Genomic DNA, 18,119 nt, shown 5'->3' on the forward strand with positions numbered 1-18,119 from the left:
GCACGGAAAGGGCAAAGACCAGCCTCGAGGATTTCCCCGGCCATGCTGACTCCCCATCCCTATTTTCTATTCTTTTCTGGCCCATCTTCAGGGCTGCAACCGGCCCCTGCTTTACGGGGGGCCCTGAAAGACGCGCTGAATCCTTCCCAGAGAAGACAGGGAGTAGAAAAACAAGGAGAGAGAGCCTTTTGTTTGATTTGCTTTTTGTAACAGCTTTACTGAGAGGTAATTCGCATACCATAAATTTGCCTTTTTAAGTGGTACAATTCAATGGCTTTTGGTATATTCAGAGTTGTGCAATCATCACTATTACCCAATTCCAGAATATTTTTGTCACCCCAAGGAGAAATCCCTTGTACGGCCGCCCCCATTTCCTCCCAGCCCCCCCAGACCCAGGCAACCACCAACCTACTTTGTCTCCCTGGGTTCCCCTGTTCGGGACACTTCATGTAACTAAAATCATACCCTGTGTGTCCTTCTGGTGTCTGACTTCCTTCACTCAGCGTAATGGTGTCCAGGTTCAACCAAGCTGTAGCAGGAGGTAAGCTGGACAACTGATAGACGGGTGGGTGATAGTTAAATTCACTCATCCCACAGTGTTAACCAGATTACGGAGCGCCTACTGCGTGCCAGTCCTGAGGGCCCGGCCAGGAATAAAACCCACCGTAAACTCTGTCCCGGAGGGTTTCTAGTGGGGGAGAGAGACCCTAAACCCAATGAGTAAGAAAGGGATTTGGCACATTCAACGGCGCCAAGAGCCAGGTGAAGCGCAAAGCTGCAAGCGGCGACAGAGGGGGAAGGCGACCATACCTAGAGGGGCCAACGGACGCCTCACTTTAGGGTGAGCGCAGCGGGCTGAGGACCCCTTGCAGCGCTCAGGTCGGTCCCTAGGGGCCGCGCCAGGGACTCTGGCGGACCCTAGCGCGCGCTTCGCAGGGCCAACCTGGGGGCCGCGCGCGCGGGGGCGAGTCCGGTGGCGGGGGTGGGGCTGCGGCCGAGGGTGGGCGCTCCGGCCCCGCCCCCTCCCGCGGCCGCGCTCACCGCTCCACCTCCTCCGGCCGCGCGCACCGCCCCCAACTCCCCCGGCCGCGCGCACCACGGCCTCCCTCCCCCGGCCGCGCGCACCGTCCCCTCTTCCCCCGGCCGCGCGCACCACCGCCTCCCGCCCCCGGCCGCGCGCGCCTCCCTTCACCGCCCCCCTCCTGCCGCGCGCGCCTCCCCCCGCCCCTCCCGCCTCGCGCGCCTCCCTCCCTCCCCCGGCCGCGCGCGCCCTCCTCCCTCCCCGGCGCAGGCCCCGCCTCGGCGCCGCCTGAGCCCACCTCCTCGTGGCCGCCGCCATTGGCCGCGCGCGCCGCCTCCGCCCTCGGCCTCGCACTTCCTGGCGGAGCCATGGCTGCGCAGCCGGCCGGTCCCGGGGCTCCGGCGACCCGGCCCCGCCGCCGCGCCCGTCCGGTCCCGCCGCCGCCGGGGGTCCCCGCGCCGCTCCCGTAGCGCGCCCTCCAGGTGGGCCTCCGCGCGCGCCGTCGGGGGATCCGGGGAGTGGGGAGGGCCCCCGCCCCGCGAGCGGCGACCCCCGGCCGCGCCGCCCCCTCCCCCTCCCGGCGTCCCGCGGTGCTGGGGGGGGGGGCGCGGCGGGAAGGGGAACACGGAGGGGCAGCGGCCGCCGCCGCAGGTGAGACAGGTGCGGCCTGCGCGGCCCAGGTGAGTGTCCCCGCGTCCCGCCGCGGGCGCCGGCCCGGCCGCGTCCCGACTCCGCCTGCTCGCCGCCCGCTCGAGCTGGCCCGGCGGCCGTTGGGCCGCCAGTTCCGCCGGCGGGGGTGTGTGGGGGGGGTGTGGGTGCGAGCCAGCGACCGTGGCGGCCCCGAGACCCAGCCCTCGAGACCCGGGGCTGGTGAGTAGCGGCGGGTGTCCGAGGCCATGTCCCGATCGCCGAGGTCCGGCAGGTTCAGGGTAGAAACCCGGAGGCAGCTCGGAGAGCAGGCTCCCTGGGGACCCTCCGTCCGGACGTGGCCTCTGGTCCCATGTTTACTAAGAGATCTTGTAACGCGGAACTGGGGATCGCCGCTGCCCGTGCGGATGGCCTTGACCCCTTAAAGCACGCGAGGCGGCTGACACCCAGCGCTCCTGTACACATTGGCCCCAAACCGCTTGCCCCGAGACAAAAGGGAGCCTCCACCAAGGGGAACTCTCTTAAGAAATCTTGGCCTAGAAAAGAACGCTTTGAGCGCTGAGAGCAAACCTGAGCTCTGGCTGGTTGCGGGGGGGGGGGGGGGAGAGGGAGAGGTGCGGGGGAGGGTTGTGGAGAGAGGGACCTGCTGCTTTCTCGGGTGTGACCTTGGACAGCCCCCTCCACCACCTGAGCGTCAGAGTCTCAGAGGGTGAAGGTAGAACATCCAGCAGGCCCGGCTGAATATTGATTTCCTTCCTTTCCCTCATGAACCCCCCAGCAGCCCAGGGGCAGTCAAAGGGGACAGGGGGGTGGGGACAGCTGGCCTTTGTCACAAAGTTGCTAGTTTGTCAGGGGAAATCTAGCTGTCCTTTCCTTCCCCAGGGAGCTGGACAGGATGGATTGTGCCCGAATGTATGTCCCCCATTATCTTGACACTGTGCTTACATTTTGTGACATTTTTCTTTATTAGCCTAGGCTGTTGGTTCAGTAGGTAGCAACTTAGCAAGGGGAAGAAATTCCTCGTTAAGCCCAGGGTGTGACTTGCTTAAGTCCCTTCTCGGTGCCCCCATGCCCTCCAGATCCCCTAAAGCCTACCTCTGTGCTATTGTTAGTGAGTTACTTGGCTGGAAGAAACTTTAAGGTGTCTGATTCACCCGCCCATCCCGGAGACGTGATTACGACGTCTGGAGGTGAACGTGAGCGTTTGGTTTTATACTGGGTGGTCCAGGCAGGGCCTAGGCCTTAGTAGAGGTTTCCTGCCTGTGGGCAATTTTTTTCCCGTGAGTCCATTTCTATTTTTCTGTTTTGAATGGCCAGGCAGGGTAGCTTGGGGTTGAGAGCAAGGAGGCCCCCCTGGGTGGGAGGCCCAACCCCGCAGCTCCTTCCTGGCTGTGTGATGCTGGGCAGTAGCCTTGGACTCACGGGGTTTTTCCGGGGATTAAATCCGTGAAGACACAGGAAGGCACTTAAAGGAAAAGTACCTGTGTCGAGACCGTGAACGTGTTTTATACGTGGCAGTCATCACTGGGTCACAGCCCTGCCTTCGTCATGATCTTTCAAAAGTTAAGCTGTTCTCACAGACTGGGCCACGTCCAGCAGAGCTTTGCGGTGAAGGGCCCATGTCTGGCCACTTTTGGGGGCCGGACGGACCCGGGTTTGTTTCCCAGCCGTTTACGAGCTTGGTGACTGGAGCTCAGCGTCCTCATCTGTAAAATGGGATGTGACATTAGCCTGGCCGAGTAGTTGCGGGGCTTACACGAGACAGCCCAGGTAAATCCCTTAGCCGGGGTCTGCGGTCACTATATCTTGATCTAGCCGAAGGCCTAGTTGAGATCAAGCATCAGAAGGCAGGTATTTGTAGGAGGTGGGCTGTAAAAGACAGGATACTGTCAGATTTTAGTGACTAAAGGAACAACGTTAAGTCTACTGTCTGATTCTGATCACCTGAGTTTTTCAACTCAGCGTAAGAGTTCTCATTTCTGTACTGTCTTCTCTCCGTCTTTCCTCCGTGTAACTGGTTTCACCCTCGTCGTCCTCGATATCTGCCAGCAGCCTGCGATTACTGAATGACCTGGGGTTTATTACTGCACACTCAAAAATCCCTGTTCTTGTCCTAGGGCTGGGATCTCTTCTATGATGGAGGGAAGCCGGCAGACGCGAGTGTCACGGCCGTACAAGATCAGCGAATCTTCAAAGGTCTGTGAATGGCCGCTCGCCACCCTGTGCAAGTTGCCTACGAAGTGTGGTATTTTTCTGATGAGATCAGTCCTAAAGGCCAGACAGATTTTCTGTTCCCGGTGGTGGTGTTAGCCTCCTTAACAATGAGTAGACAGGTAGCTCGGGCACGGGGTAGAAAACATCCGAAACTCAGAGCAGGAGCGTGAGGGACGTTAGAGATGCACCTTGACTCGCTTGTTCTTTGCCTCAACTCAAAGATGTGGATGGGACAGAAGGAAAAAGCCATGGGATGTGTGTCCCCACTTGGGGGCCCCAAAACTCCAAGGACACGTCCATTGACAAGCCAGCACCTGACCTAGCGGTCGGGGTCACGTGTTGCGTACCTGGGTATTAAGGGCCTGGAGTCTTTCCCCCAGTCTGCCTTTCTGGGACCCTAGGAGCGAGTGAGGGTGGGTTCCCTATGGCCAGCCTACCAACCTGTGTCATGCTGGCCACATCAGGATCACCCTGGCAGGGGGGAACGTATCCAATTCAGAATGCATATGCCGGGCCCCACCCCAGACCTGCTGACTTACAATCTGAGAGCAGGACCTGGGAATCTATACTTTCAGCAGACCCGAGGCTACTATAAATAAGGATCGGGGGACCAATTTTCAGGCCAGTCTCCGTTCACACCTGTTCCTCTATAAATATCAGTAACACCTCTTTTTTTTCTTTAAAAAAAAAATATTATTTTTAAAAAAAATTTTTTTTATCACCACTTTTCTTTAAAAGTGGCCCTTTTGGAGATTTAAATGTTCTGGTTACCTCAGCTCGTGCATTTTCACTGGAGCCAATATTGCCCCCACAATTGGTTCTTGGGAGAGGGGAGGGTATAAAAAGAATTCTCTTTTTTGCAATCAGAGATTACAGCTATACATACAGTTCACGTACAGATACACAGGATATGTGTGGCGTTAGAATCTCACGGGCGCCGTTAGGAAAAAATATGTCAAAAGAAGACTGAAAAAAGACGGAGGTAACCACTTTAGATAAAGGGACCTGTGAGCAGCGTGTAGATTTGAGGGCAAAACAGAGGTTCTGCAGATGTGCATAGAAGGAAAACGAGGTAGAATTTTCAGGAGAGGTGGGTTCTCCGGAGAAACGGGCTCTTATTTCCATCTGAGTTACCGAGAAGGCTCTTGCCAAGCCCGGCTTTATCTGCCGCGAAAACCCAGAAAGGTCTCGCGGCTGTCTCAAAGAGGCTTTGTTTCAGAGCCTGGCTGCAGAGACAGTACGGCTTTCTGAGCGTGGTGATAGTGCTGGAAATCTTTGTCCCCGAAAGGCGCGTTCCGGGTTCGTTTCTGTCGGAATCTATCCCGTGGTTACATGGTATCCGTGTTTCTGACTCACTGTACTTAAAGAGGGCCCGGAGGGTAAGTGTAGCCTGGATTTTCTAGACGTCAAACACACCCAGGTAGCCAGCCCCCAGATTACAGCAGAGATTACCAGACCCTCCAGTCCCAGTCGCCAGCTTCCGCGACTGGAGTGTTGTCTGCCCTTGAACTCAATGCGAGTAAGGCTCCTTTCGCCGGTTCCTACGCCTCTGAGGTCTGGCCCTGTTGCTGCCTGTGAGCGGTAGGCTGTTCACCTTCCGGGCGCGATGGAGTCTTCCATTGTGTGACGGCCGCTGCTGGTTCATCTGCTCTGAAATGTGTTGATCCGTTCTGATGATGAATCCCGTTTGCATGTAAAACACTCCGTACGTGCTGCATTCTGGCTAGGGTTGGCTGCTGAGGGCCTGTGTTTCTTCTCTCACGTCGCCTTGCCGCGGGTAGAGGCACTAAAATAGGGAATAAATGAACGAGTAAGAGTTAGCACCATCGAAGAGTGTGGGGGTCGAAGCTTCTAGGTTTTAGGAAACGCTGTGACTCTGTTGCTGAGGTCCCTTTGAAACCGGGAGGTCGTGTTTGGTGTTTTTTGGTTTTGGGTTTTTTTTTTCTTTTGAAAGTCTTCACCTCTGCCGCTGCACTGAAATATCCAGAAACGGGTTGTCACTGAGACCCAGGTGAAGAATGAAGCGTGCCTACTTAGCATGGAGACCCAGTTTTAGAAACAGTGGCTGCCCTTTTCCCTGCCCTGGCTCACTGGAGCAGATGGTCCTCTCCGCAGCTGTCATCTGGGGCTGTCCCCATCCCCCACCCCCTCCAGGGGGCTGGTTTTTCTTTTTACGCCGCAGCTGGGGGTCCTGTGTGCACCCATTGAAGTGTGCTGGCCCCACATCCCCACCAGCTTACAGACAACCGGGGGCCTGGGGCGGGGGGCACACAGCCCACCTGACGCCCCTCGCTTCCGGGGGCTTTGAGCCTTCGCGGTCACGAGAGGGGCTGCCGGTGTGGTGCTTGGACGCTTCCTTCCTCGAGTCCGCACCCGAGAGGGGCCCCGAGCCGGGGTGTGTTGCAGCCCAGACCGGGCCAGCCGGGCTCTCTCTGCCGGTAACCAGAATAGGCAGGGAGATCCACGTATGGAACCTCCAAGAAACCGTCCTGTGATGTGAGAACAACACAGCCTGGCTCTCCGCACTTGGATGGGAAGGCAGCTTCGGGCAGTACCTGTTAGGCGTCCACGTCACAAGTCCGAGAACGTTGCCCGCACCTGTAACCTAGAGGGAGCGGTGGGTGTTGGGAGTGGCCGGGTGAGGAGGGACCGCGGGGAAACAGTTATTACCCCCGTCACGGGTGTGTTGGGAGGAAGGGAAGAAGGCGATGACACCACGGCAGGACACAGGTTGCAAAGTGGCCTGCGGGGACCTGGCGGTCCCCCCCCCCACAGCTGCTCACACCTGCTGAGCCCTCGGCCGCACCACCTCCCCTTTGAGGCTCGGTGCCCGGCCAGCCCTGTCTGCCGACACCCTCAAATAGACCAGCTACGTCACCCATGTGCCTGGACGGCCTGTGCCTCCCTGTACTAAATTTCGTCGTGTTTCTGATGTAAATAAACCGGGCGGTGTGTGGATCCCGAGCCCCCGGAGCCTGATTGGCCTTCCAAGGATGGAGACGCTGCTGCCTGGGTCTGACGTGGCCTCGTACCCTCCAAAGCACGTGGCAGGCAGACAGCACTCCGCAAACGTCTCCCTCACCTGGATTGCTTGAATTGACCCATTTTCGTTGTTCACGTGAACTGATTTGTTGATTCCGGTGCCGTGTGGTGATTAAACGTTCGGGCTCCGGAATCAGACCTAGCCGCAAATCCCAGCCCTGCCTCTCAGCCACGGTGGGACTTTGGGCAAGTTTCCTAGTCTCTGAACCTCAGTTTCTCCTCATCTGGGAAATGGGCATGATTACAGACCTTCCCTTGGAGGAGGGTCATCGTGAGCCTCGAATGAGACAGCACATACCCAGCGCACAGTGCGAGATTCGTATAAGCCCCGCCCTGGGGAAGAGGCCACGCTCCTGCACTTTTTCCCCAGAGCACTTTAGTCGGGATGCATCGCGGAGTCTCTGGGACCCGCCCCATCCCTGGACCCATCGATAGAAGTGGGAGCCCCTCGCATGGCTGGGCGCTAAGCATTTTCTACAACACGGAGCGAGCAGTCTTCCTTGGTGGGAGGCCTCCGTGGGAACCCTGGGTCTCCTGGAACGGCGCCCCGTCCTCTTAACGTCCCATGCCGAGCGGTAAACGCCCTCCTCCGCACTTGTGAGACCAGGAAAAGGGGGCTCAGAGGCTTCTCAGGGCTTTCTCAAGATCACACAGCTAGTATGTAGCAGACCTGGGATTCAAACCCAGCTTCTGTCCGTGTTTACAGGCTATACCTGAGCAACTGGGCTGCCCCTACGGGACGGCCATTTTTAAACCTATCTGCTCCGGACCCACAGTAAGAAAGAAAGGGGGCAGGGAGAGAAAAAATACAACTTTGAGGAACTGTGTTTAGAAAGAAAAAAAAAAGGAAAGACGAAAGAGGAAGAGAGATTACGTTTTTAGGGATTGTATTTATAAAGAAAGACGGTAGGTAGGAAGGAAAGGAGAACGGTAAGTTTTTAGAAATTGCCTTTGCTAGGCCACATTGTTTGGTAAGTGATCTCTGCCCCCGCTGTAGGGCTCAAAGCCACACCCCGAGGTCAAGAGTGTCCTGCTCGGCGACTGAGCCAGCCGGGCGCCCCTTTAGGAGCTGGCATTTGAAAAGAAAGAAGGAACCCTACAGGGTGTGCACCGAATCGCTCTCGTTTAGTTAAGTGCGGGTGGTGAGGCCCGGGGTTGACCCCGGGACCCTGCAGGGGGGAGGGGGGGCGGGGGCGGGGCCGGGGGGCGGGGCTGCCGGCCGAGCCCTGACGCGCGCGCACGCGCTCTCGGCCGCAGGTGTACCACTGGGCCGACCACTCGACCACGGTGCTGCAGCGGCTGAACGAGCAGCGTCTCCGCGGCCTCTTCTGCGACATCGTCCTGGTGGCGGACGAGCAGCGCGTGCCGGCCCACCGCAACCTGCTGGCCGTGTGCAGCGACTACTTCAACTCCATGTTCACCATCGGCATGCGCGAGGCCTTCCAGAAGGAGGTGGAGCTCGTGGGCGCCTCGTACATCGGGCTCAAGGCCGTGGTGGACTTCCTGTACGGCGGGGAGCTGGCGCTGGACGGCGGCAACATCGACTACATCCTGGAGACGGCGCACCTGCTGCAGATCTGGACGGTGGTGGACTTCTGCTGCGAGTACCTGGAGCAGGAGGTGAGCGAGGACAACTACCTGTACCTGCAGGAGCTGGCCTCCATCTACAGCCTCAAGCGGCTCGACGCCTTCATCGACGGCTTCATCCTGAGCCACTTCGGCACGCTGTCCTTCACGCCCGACTTCCTGCAGAACGTCTCCATGCAGAAGCTGTGCGTCTACCTGAGCAGCAGCCAGGTGCAGCGGGAGTGCGAGCACGACCTGCTGCAGGCCGCCCTGCAGTGGCTGACGCAGCAGCCGGAGCGCGAGGCCCACGCCTACCAGGTGCTGGAGAACATCCACTTCCCGCTCATCCCCAAGAACGACCTGCTGCACCGCGTCAAGCCGGCCGTGTGCTCGCTGCTGCCGCGGGAGGCCAACTGCGAGGGCTTCATCGAGGAGGCGGTGCGCTACCACAACAGCCTGGCGGCCCAGCCGGTCATGCAGACCAAGCGCACGGCGCTCCGCACCAACGAGGAGCGCCTCCTGTTCGTGGGCGGCGAGGTCTCCGAGCGGTGTCTGGAGCTCAGCGATGACACCTGCTACCTGGACGCCAAGAGCGAGCAGTGGGTCAAGGAGACGCCCCTGCCGGCCCGGCGGAGCCACCACTGCGTCGCCGTGCTGGGGGGGTTCATCTTCATTGCCGGCGGCAGCTTCTCCCGGGACAACGGAGGGGATGCGGCGTCCAATCTTCTTTATAGGTATGACCCCCGCTGTAAACAGTGGATCAAGGTGAGATTAAAGCCAGATTATTTCTTTACTCTTGAGGACTTTTGCTCTCTTAACCTAGCCTTGACTGCCCCCCTTGCTCTCGGGCCTCGGCCCCCGTCCCGCCTCTGTTCTGACCGAGGCGGCGTGAGGACACAGGGGCGCGCCCGGCCCCGAGCCCGCGCCCTGCCCGGGGCGGGGGAGGGGCGGGGGAGGGCCGAGCCGCCGCTGCGGCGCAGGCGCAGTCGTAGTCATTGTCCCGCGCGGGGCCCTCCAATAGAACTTTCTGCGGGCGACACAGAGGTTCTGTGCCTGTGCTGATACCCCGGCCACCAGCCACGTGTGGTGACTGAGCGCTCAGAATGCGACCAGTGGGACCCAAGGACTGAATTTGGGGTTGTATTTCACTTAAACTAACTGACGTCTGTCTGAGTGTAAATGCCCGCCCGAGGCTGGTGGCTGCCATGCTGGATGGTGCCGGCCTAGAGGTTGGACCCAGGGTTCGGACGGTGTTCCCCCAGAGTCGCCCCAGAGCTCCCCCTTCGGGAAAGGTTTGGAGCTCGTTTGAGGAGGCCACGGAGGCTCCCGCCTGGTGGCAGCCGTGGCCAAGGCTGGGTCTCGGTGTCAGGCCCGAGTTCACACCCCAGCTGCGCCGAGTCGCTGCTGGGGATTTCAGACTGCTTCCTCGCCCTCCAGATTCCCAGCTTCCGCCTCCGGAAACGGGGTCGGTAGGGGGGGGCGTGGACATCCAGAGGTCAGGGGCTGGGGCCGGTGGGGGTTGGCAAGCCCCTGGCACAGAGAAGGCAGTCCTCTCCTCCCACAAACACCTCCCCAGATCACGACCCTCAGAAACCGGTCTGCCTTTCTGCCCGTGCCTCCGCGCTTTTGCTTAACTCGGTGATTTTATCTGAGCGCGAAACTCGGAATGGGCTCCGGTGACCTTTCTGTTTTATTCTCGAAAGTCTGCAAACCACCCTGCAGCGTGTAGGTCCTGCCCCTCGAAAGAGGCCCCCTGTTTGGAGCCCGTCCTCGAGAGCTCCGTAGCAGGGGCAGCCTGCAGGTGCGGTCTCCTTTGGGACTGTGTTCTACTTGGATTATTTAAAAAAAAGAAAAAGTTGAGTCTTCTGCTTTTTAATTTCCCACTGATTGCCCCTTTCTGTCTGTCAACACGATAGCAATCAGCATTAATTCTAAAAGTGTCTGGTGTGGGAGGAGCAAGAGGAGAGATGAGTTTTTGTTCCAGGAAACCACTAAACCGGTCATTCTGAACCGTATGCTCTGCAGAATTCGAGTCCACAAGGTCAGCCGCTGCCCAGGCCGGCTGGGGGACTGTGTTCTCTGTCCCCTTCTCGGGGGACAAGGTCTCAAGGGTTCCGGGAGCTCTTGAGAAGTCCTGTCCGAAGAGCCCCTCTTTCGTCAAGGGTGACTCCCTTCCCCAGACGCGCTTGGCCACTGCCTGACCCTCCTGGGCTGTGCGTTCCACAGCACGCATTTGGGAGCCGAGTGCTCGATGCTGACGTTGTCCCGAGCGTGGGGAAGGGAAGGTACAGGTGTCCCGCCTCCACAGGTGGCCTCCATGAACCAGCGCCGTGTGGACTTCTACCTGGCCTCCATCGAAGACATGCTGGTGGCCGTCGGTGGCCGGAACGAGAACGGAGCTCTTTCTTCAGTGGAGACTTACAGCCCCAAGACCGACTCCTGGTCCTACGTGGCCGGCTTGCCGAGGTGACTGGGGGCCGGGGCGGGGTTGGGGGGGGGGGGCAGAGTCCTCAGGCAGGCTCTACTCTGGGGCTCCGGTTGTCCACCTCGTCTTGGCCTCTAATTTCAGGAAAAATCTCCTGGCTTGTAGATAACTCTGGGTAGACTGTGGGGGCAGAGGGCGTGGTGGTAACAAGTCAGGGGACAGACCATCCAAGTGCAATGTCCCCTCTGCCGCCAAGACAGTCGTCCCTCAGTTTCCAAGTCTGTTCACTCCTGGAGCTTCAGGGAGAGAGTGTTAGGTTCAGATAGCGAGGGCTTTCCCGAGAAACGTCCCTGAGCGTGGACCTGGGTTGGTCCTCGAGGTGACAGAATAGGGCTGTTGGGAGCGAGATGTTCCCAAGGAGCCTTCCCCCCGCCGGTCCACATCATCCAGCGTCCGGGGGCTCCCTGGGGTGTCCCAGGGCTCGGAGCTCCTCCTCCTCGGTTGCCCCGCGTGCCGGCGTGCACTCAGGGAGCCCCTGTCACCCTGACGGGTTTAGCAGAAGGTGCCTGCCACTTAACGTTAGCAGTTCCCCGTGGCTGAGCGTGCAGGCACGGCACGCGTTCCGAACCAGTCTTGCTGTGGAACGCGTCCGGCGGTCTTGGGTGCGTCCCCAGGAGCTAGACGGGTGAGCGGTGTGAGCGTTTGATGGTGAATCCCACCGTCCTCCAGTCCCCAGTTACTACCACCTTCCTGTGGAGGTTGTAAGAAGCCGGTGGAGCAGTGCCTTTGGCAATTGGGATGACCGTGTGTCACCTCTGGGCCAAGTGCTTGATATGATGAGTCCCTTGATACCCAGGGACCTGGTGGGGTGGGGGTAGGCGCCCATGTAATCTGTCATCCAAACCAGGATGACAGTGAACCTTAACTGTAAATACCCACCCCGTCACCGTCAGACCAAGACCTGTGATCTCCTTAGGTTTAGATACCTTTTTTTTTTTTTTTTAATCATCCCATTTTACAGATGGAGGAGTGAGGCTCAACGATAGTGATAAGAGCCCCTGCGGCCATCACTGTGGGCCAGCTGGAGTGATTCACGTACCTAAACGCTAAAACAAACCTGATTTTTTTCTTTCTAAATGGGCCTTAGGGGTCCGAGGTTGGAGTAAACATAGCCCGTGATGCTGTAATCGTTAGTGCGTGTGCTGAGCTGTCAGCACAGAGCCCGACGCGGGGCTCGAACCCACCAACTGAGATCACATTCCGAGCCGAGGTTGGACGCTTAACTGACGGATCCACCAAGGCGCCCCCACACGGCACTTTTTAGAGCAGTTTTAGGTGTACGGAAAATCGAGCAGAAGGTACAGATTGTTCCCATAGACTCTCTCCCCTGAGCTCATTTCCTCTGCGCTACATTTGTTACAACTGACGCACCCAAATGGCTACAAGACACTCACCGAGGCCCACGCTAAGCGAAGGCTCGCTGTGTCGCCTGTGCTGTAGGTTTGGACAAATGTCAGGGGCGCGCCTCCACCCGCGCGTGTCACACAGAGTGTTTTCACTGTCCTGTGAGCCTCCTGTGCTCCCCACATTCATCCCACCCGAGCCCCGGGCCCCGACGGCCTAAGGGTTTTTTTCACTGCCCCTGGAGTCTTTTCTGGAATGTTGCAGAGTTGAGGCTGTGCTTTGTTTCGTTCCCGTTTGCTGTATAATTTGAAGGGAACCTACGAGTGCCTCAGTCACACGGTCCCATTGTTTTTAGCTCTTACGCGAGGCATCTGCCGTGTCATTATCCCCGTCCTGACACGGGGAAATGGGCTTCGGGCACAGGCCGGATGGTCTGGCCGCCGAGCCATGTGCGCACTTGCCCGCCCGGCTCAGCCGCTTTCTGTCCAGTGACAGCTGCCATCTGCAAAGCGTGCGGGGGCCGCCCGCTCCCTCCGTGATCCCCTCGGGGCCCCGCGGCCCCCTCCCCCCCCCCCCAGGTGAAGAGGGAAAGCGCGGGGCCCCGGCGCGGCACTGAGCCCCCTCTGTGTCTCCGTCCGTCCGTCCGTCCGTCTCCGCAGGTTCACCTACGGCCACGCGGGCGCCATCTACAAGGACTTCGTGTACATCTCGGGGGGGCACGACTACCAGATCGGCCCCTACCGCAAGAACCTGCTGTGCTACGACCACCGGACGGACGTGTGGGAGGAGCGGCGGCCCATGACCACGGCGCGCGGCTGGCACAGCATGTGCAGCCTGGGCGACAGCATCTACTCCATCGGCGGCAGCGACGACAGCATCGAGTCCATGGAGCGCTTCGACGTGCTGGGCGTGGAGGCCTACAGCCCGCAGTGCAACCAGTGGACCCGCGTGGCCCCCCTGCTGCACGCCAACAGCGAGTCGGGCGTGGCCGTGTGGCAGGGCCGAATCTACGTCCTGGGCGGCTACAGCTGGGAGAGCACGGCCTTCTCCAAGACCGTGCAGGTCTATGACCGCGACAAGGACGCATGGAGCAGGGGCACCGACCTGCCCAAGGCCATCGCCGGCGTGTCTGCCTGCGTGTGCGCGCTGAAGCCGCGGCTGGAGGACAAGAAGAAGAAGGGCAAGGGCAAGAGGCACCAGGACCGGGGCCAGCGCCCCCGCGCCCCGCCCTCCCCGCTGGGCCTCGAGGGGCCCCGGGCCCCGCCGCCCCCTGCCGGAGGCCGTAGACCAGCCACGACCCCGTAGCGTCCGGACCCATCACGTACCTCCTAGCAGCCTTTTTTACTTTGATGATGCTTGGTGTTTCTATGATATCACAGTAACCGATTAAATATTCTATATCATTTTACGGATCATCTTGCTCGAGTCATTAAACCTGGGCCCAGGCAGGAGACACAACCCTCCTCTCTGTGCAGGGCCCCTTCCTCCCTCACGACGAATCCCCGAGGGTGCCCCCCCCGCCCCAGTCCGCACCTCCCTCCACTTGGCTGAACTTGTGCAAAATTCAGGTTCCGGAGCCCCACTTGAGAAGTATCCGTTGTAAAAGTACCAGGAGTGAGGGCAGAGGGGGTGCCTGGAGACTGTATTTCAACCAGTTCCCGGAATGACTGAGCACTGGCCACGTCTGGCAAACCGCAGGCAAGGCCAAGTGCACTCGTGTCGTGAGTGGGGACACAGAGACCCCGACAGGGTGAGTGGGTGACGGAGTGACGCTCCCTAGACAGGCAGGACCTGGGACTTCTCACCAGGGAGGTGTTCCCACCGGGATTTCCTGATCAGGTGACTCTTGTTTCTGAATAATTCTCTTTTCCTGATGGGTAGCTCTTCCCGAATTCTGAAAGGGTCTAGGTAATCCAAAAACTTAAAAAAAAAAAAAAAAAAAAAAAGCATGAAGCTCTTTTATAAACATTTTTCTGTAATTTGTGCTTTTTGCTTTATTTTTCCTGAACCCACTGTTAACTTACATTAGTGATGTACTGAGCCCCCAAAATCTATGTTCCTTTCTCAGGAAAGAAAGAGTGGGCATCCTAGAACTTACCATTGTTTTCTGTGGCTCGGCACCAAGAAGCCCTCGGGAGCCCCTCCGGGAGCCGGCCGAGTACACGTTGCTCCCAAAGGAGGCTGTCAGGTACCCCCCTCTGCACACCGCCACCCCCCCCAGCTCAGCAGTCCGCTGCTCAGCCGTTTTGTGCTGCTGGGCAAGTTTTAACAGGCCCTGGCTGATCCCTCATATAAGCGGCAGGTCAGAATCCGAAGGCCCGGCTGCTTCAGTCTGTATAAGCTGGCAATGCATGCTCAACCCCTCCTCTTGAGATGTGTGACCATCCTGTGCAGATTTCCTGCAGGTGTCACCAACGGTTTGTGCCCTCGAAGGCGAGCTGGGGACTCTTGGACTGTTGTGGACACAAGGACGTTGGGGAGATAAGAGCGAGCTCGGTTTTTATCATGAGCCAAGGGAGGCGTTCGTGATCTATGCCTTGACAAAGATCAGATTGCAGAGACGAGAACACCTCAAGATTTATTGTTAACCTTGACATTAGAATATGACTCTCAGTTAACTTCCTTTAAAACGAAAAATTATCTCCTTTGTACTTCTTTTCCTTTCCCAGAAAGGATTACTGTGATTTTGAGCAGCTTGGGCGTTGAAAGCTTCAGTACCCGAATCGTGGCCCTCTGTTGTTAGTGGGGTGAGGGGTCTGCTGACTTAGCTAGTTCTGTGCACGTGGAAGTCCCTAGAGGCTTGTTGACAGGTTCTGCAAGGCATGCAAACAATCAAACCAAAAACCCTATACTCTTCTTGGAGCTCCACAATACTTTGCTGTATTAAAGGCTCTGAGAAGTCCTGCATTAACTTAGCATTCCATCAACCCCACGTTTCTGAACTTCACTGAGCCTGAAACCCTTTGTGTGTGTGTGTGTGTGTGTGTGTGTGTGTGTGTGTGTGTCTTCTATCTCGTACAGCCCTCCACAACATTTGTTTTGCAGAACTTCTGCCCAACTTTGGGATAGCCTACCCCCTTCCTATTTCAGGAAAGATTTCATTACGTGAAGACCCTTTAGAAGGCATGGAACCCATGGTCTTTTCTCCCCAGCTCAGCCTAACTCGTGAACAGAGAGGTGGTTGGTGGTTCAACCAGACTCCAGGGAAATCAACATAGATTCCACGTGTGCTTTGGGCAGCAGGATGGCTTTGACCTTGGGAAGAGGCGAACCGTCAGTTTTTAGCTTAAGCCAGCTCTCTTCTTTTTGACCACCAGGGCATGTCCCCGGATAAGGGCGCAGCACTGGTCACTCTTCTGATTTTCTTGCGCCTTGTGGATTACGTCCAGTGTCCCGCACCTCACGCTTCGTGACGTCACTCTTGCCGCTCTGAAGGCACTTTGTTATTTACGTGGCTTAGAATCTAACATCACTAGCACTGGGAGCATTCTCTTAAAGGTGAGGTTGGGGGGCGCCTGGGTGGCGCAGTCGGTTAAGCGTCCGACTTCAGCCAGGTCACGATCTCGCGGTCCGTGAGTTCGAGCCCCGCGTCGGGCTCTGGGCTGATAGCTCGGAGCCTGGAGCCTGTTTCCGATTCTGTGTCTCCCTCTCTCTCTGCCCCTCCCCCGTTCATGCTCTGTCTCTCTCTGTCCCAAAAATAAATAAAAAACGTTGAAAAAAAAAAATTAAAAAAAAAAAAAAAAAGGTGAGGTTGAGAAGTTCCTTCTCGTAAACTAACGTCACTTAATTGGGGGTGGTCTCCCTGTGCCACAAAAGGTTTTGGAGCCTCTCTTAGGGGTCAGTGGAAAAGAGTCTCGGGACCGAGGAGCGGCGTCCGGGCACCAGACCGCGCAGCGATGGGACCCGTGGCAGCTGTCCGAGGTGTTAAGATAGAAGTCACTCTGCTGTGCGTGTCCAGCCGAGAATGGGAGGAAATGCTTTTTCCCCCCGGATGGGCAGAGCTTGGGGAGGTACTCCTGCAGGTGGCCGGTAGAACTGCAGAATCATGGGAGTGTGGTTTCCCAGCGCAGCGACAGAGACTGGGCTCCGGCGCACCGCTCTCCGTCTCGGAGGGCACCCGGGTCATTTCTGGCGATGTTTCGAAATGAGCGTGGCGGGCTTCCGTGCAGGTTTGGGGTTGGTATATTTTTGGTGTTTTGGTTTTTTTCTCACTTTGAAAGAACTACAGTTTTAAGTTCACAGTCGTACATCTTGAGTTTGCTCCTTTCCCGACGTCAGAACCCTGTTTGCTGAAGACCTAAATGTAACACCAGAATTGGAAGGAACGTGGAAAGCGCTGTGACTTACCGTGTTCTTCCTGCCGTCGGAACACACGGAGGTCGTCTCAGCAACTTGTTTTGTGCGTGCGGCTCTCAGTGCTTCTCACGTTAGATGTTAAGCGTTAACATCTTCCCATTTTAGAAAGGCGCCCGGGTGGGGCTTTGTAGGTCTCCATCTGAGCAGAAAACCTCGGTGCGTGTGTATCTGTATCATGAATGCCCCTCCCCTTGCTGCTTACTGATAAGGTGACCTCTTGGCGACTTAGTAGAAACCCCAGAAGCCAGCCCTAAGGGGTCTTCAGTTCGGGGTGCAAACCCAAATGCCAAAGGGAGTGGAGTCTGTCCTCTGAGGTCCGGGGTCCCCACTCTGCTCGAGCGAGTTAACCTGCGGTTCAAAGTCCCTGGCCCCTGAGCCAGGGCGACCTTTCAGGGGCTCGCAGCACCGTGGGAAGTGAGGGACGCCCGCCCCCACCCCCTTGTAGAGTTGTCAACCTTCCACCATTATCCTGGTCCTCGTGGCGCGTGGCTTGGCCACCACCTGCCTGAGGAGCAGCTCACGGGCCTTCTGTGTCTCTGAGCTTTCGGCTAGAATCTCAGACCGCTGCCCCCCCCTCCTTCCCCCCGGGAGGGGCCCCTTCATCCTTGGCCTCTCCACGGATTCTGAGTGTCCCCGGAGGGAAGGGGAGGGGAGGGGGCGGTGTCCTGCCTCCAGCATAAACCCCTGGAGCGCAGGGCAGCTCCAAGGTCCGGCCCTGCACCGCCGCCAGCCTGGCAGCTTTTCAAGTTGTTTGAAATGTTTTGATACTTTTTGATACCCATGGCTGTGACCACCTTAGCTCCCCCCGCCCCACCCCCCGCTGAGCTAGAGGGCACTGATCGGCCAAGAAGACGTCCTCACTCCCTTAAGATACCGTTGTATTTCTTCCGAAGCTGCACACCTCAGCGGCGTGCACAGAGGTGAAACCATCCCCGGGGACCGGTCCAGTCCGTCTGTCACCTGTCTCACACGGGTCACTGCTCGCCGGGGCCCCCATCCACTCCCGTCCATCCCTTCTTTTAAAGACACTTCAACGCGAAGTCTGTAACAGCGAACCATCCTGCTCTTGACAGAATTACCGCCCTCAGCTCGGAGGTCCCTTCCTCTCTTTTTTAACACGAATAGAATCCGTGGCTTCTGAGGGCGCGTCGAGGTCTCAAGAAGTCTTGGTTGCCTTGGTTAAAAGAGGTGAATGAATGTACAGGTTCGGCGGTAGAGTGGGGCCGAGGGGATAAACCTCCCGTGTCCATTTTCTTGGAGAAAAGGAACTCAGTGACCCGACGTCATCGTCACAGGTTCGCTTGGCATTGATTGGAAGGGAGACCCAAATCCTTTGGGGTCGACTGAAGCCCGTCATCACCACCAGCGCCCTCTCGGAAAAGCAGTAAGATATTTGACCGTTAAGTAATTCCCTGGTACGTTCTGGCTACTGATGTTCTCAAA

The 18,119-nt window shown here is 57.9% G+C and overlaps 1 protein-coding gene across 3 annotated transcripts; it reads left to right on the forward strand.

Annotated features, from left to right (window-relative positions):
• The first annotated feature begins 1,320 nt into the window (after positions 1–1,320).
• On the forward strand, positions 1,321–13,728 carry KLHL36 (kelch like family member 36). Of its 3 annotated transcripts, none has more exons than XM_049622711.1 (5): positions 1,321–1,503; positions 3,787–3,865; positions 8,183–9,256; positions 10,800–10,957; positions 12,980–13,728. In XM_049622711.1, the coding sequence occupies exons 2-5, from the start codon at positions 3,803–3,805 to the stop codon at positions 13,623–13,625; spliced, it is 1,941 nt and encodes a 646-aa protein (XP_049478668.1). In that variant the 5' UTR covers positions 1,321–1,503; positions 3,787–3,802; the 3' UTR covers positions 13,626–13,728. The 3 variants fall into 3 exon arrangements, with proteins under 3 accessions (XP_049478668.1, XP_049478669.1, XP_049478670.1); XM_049622712.1 differs by lacking the exon at positions 1,321–1,503 and adding an exon at positions 1,562–1,701; XM_049622713.1 differs by lacking the exon at positions 1,321–1,503 and adding an exon at positions 1,828–1,891.
• The last annotated feature ends 4,391 nt before the right edge of the window (positions 13,729–18,119 follow it).

This window comes from Panthera uncia, assembly GCF_023721935.1.
Source record: "Panthera uncia isolate 11264 chromosome E2 unlocalized genomic scaffold, Puncia_PCG_1.0 HiC_scaffold_20, whole genome shotgun sequence".
Classification (NCBI taxonomy): Eukaryota; Metazoa; Chordata; class Mammalia; order Carnivora; family Felidae; genus Panthera; species Panthera uncia.

What these genes read in the sequence shown, in the direction of transcription:
- KLHL36 (XM_049622711.1), top strand. Translation starts at nt 3,803, where the DNA reads ATGATGGAGGGAAGCCGGCAGACGCGAGTGTCACGGCCGTACAAGATC. An exon ending in AGATCAGCGAATCTTCAAAG is followed by an intron (nt 3,866 to 8,182) that starts GTCTGTGAATGG and finishes TCTCGGCCGCAG; the next exon opens with GTGTACCACTGGGCCGACCA. An exon ending in GCTGTAAACAGTGGATCAAG is followed by an intron (nt 9,257 to 10,799) that starts GTGAGATTAAAG and finishes CCGCCTCCACAG; the next exon opens with GTGGCCTCCATGAACCAGCG.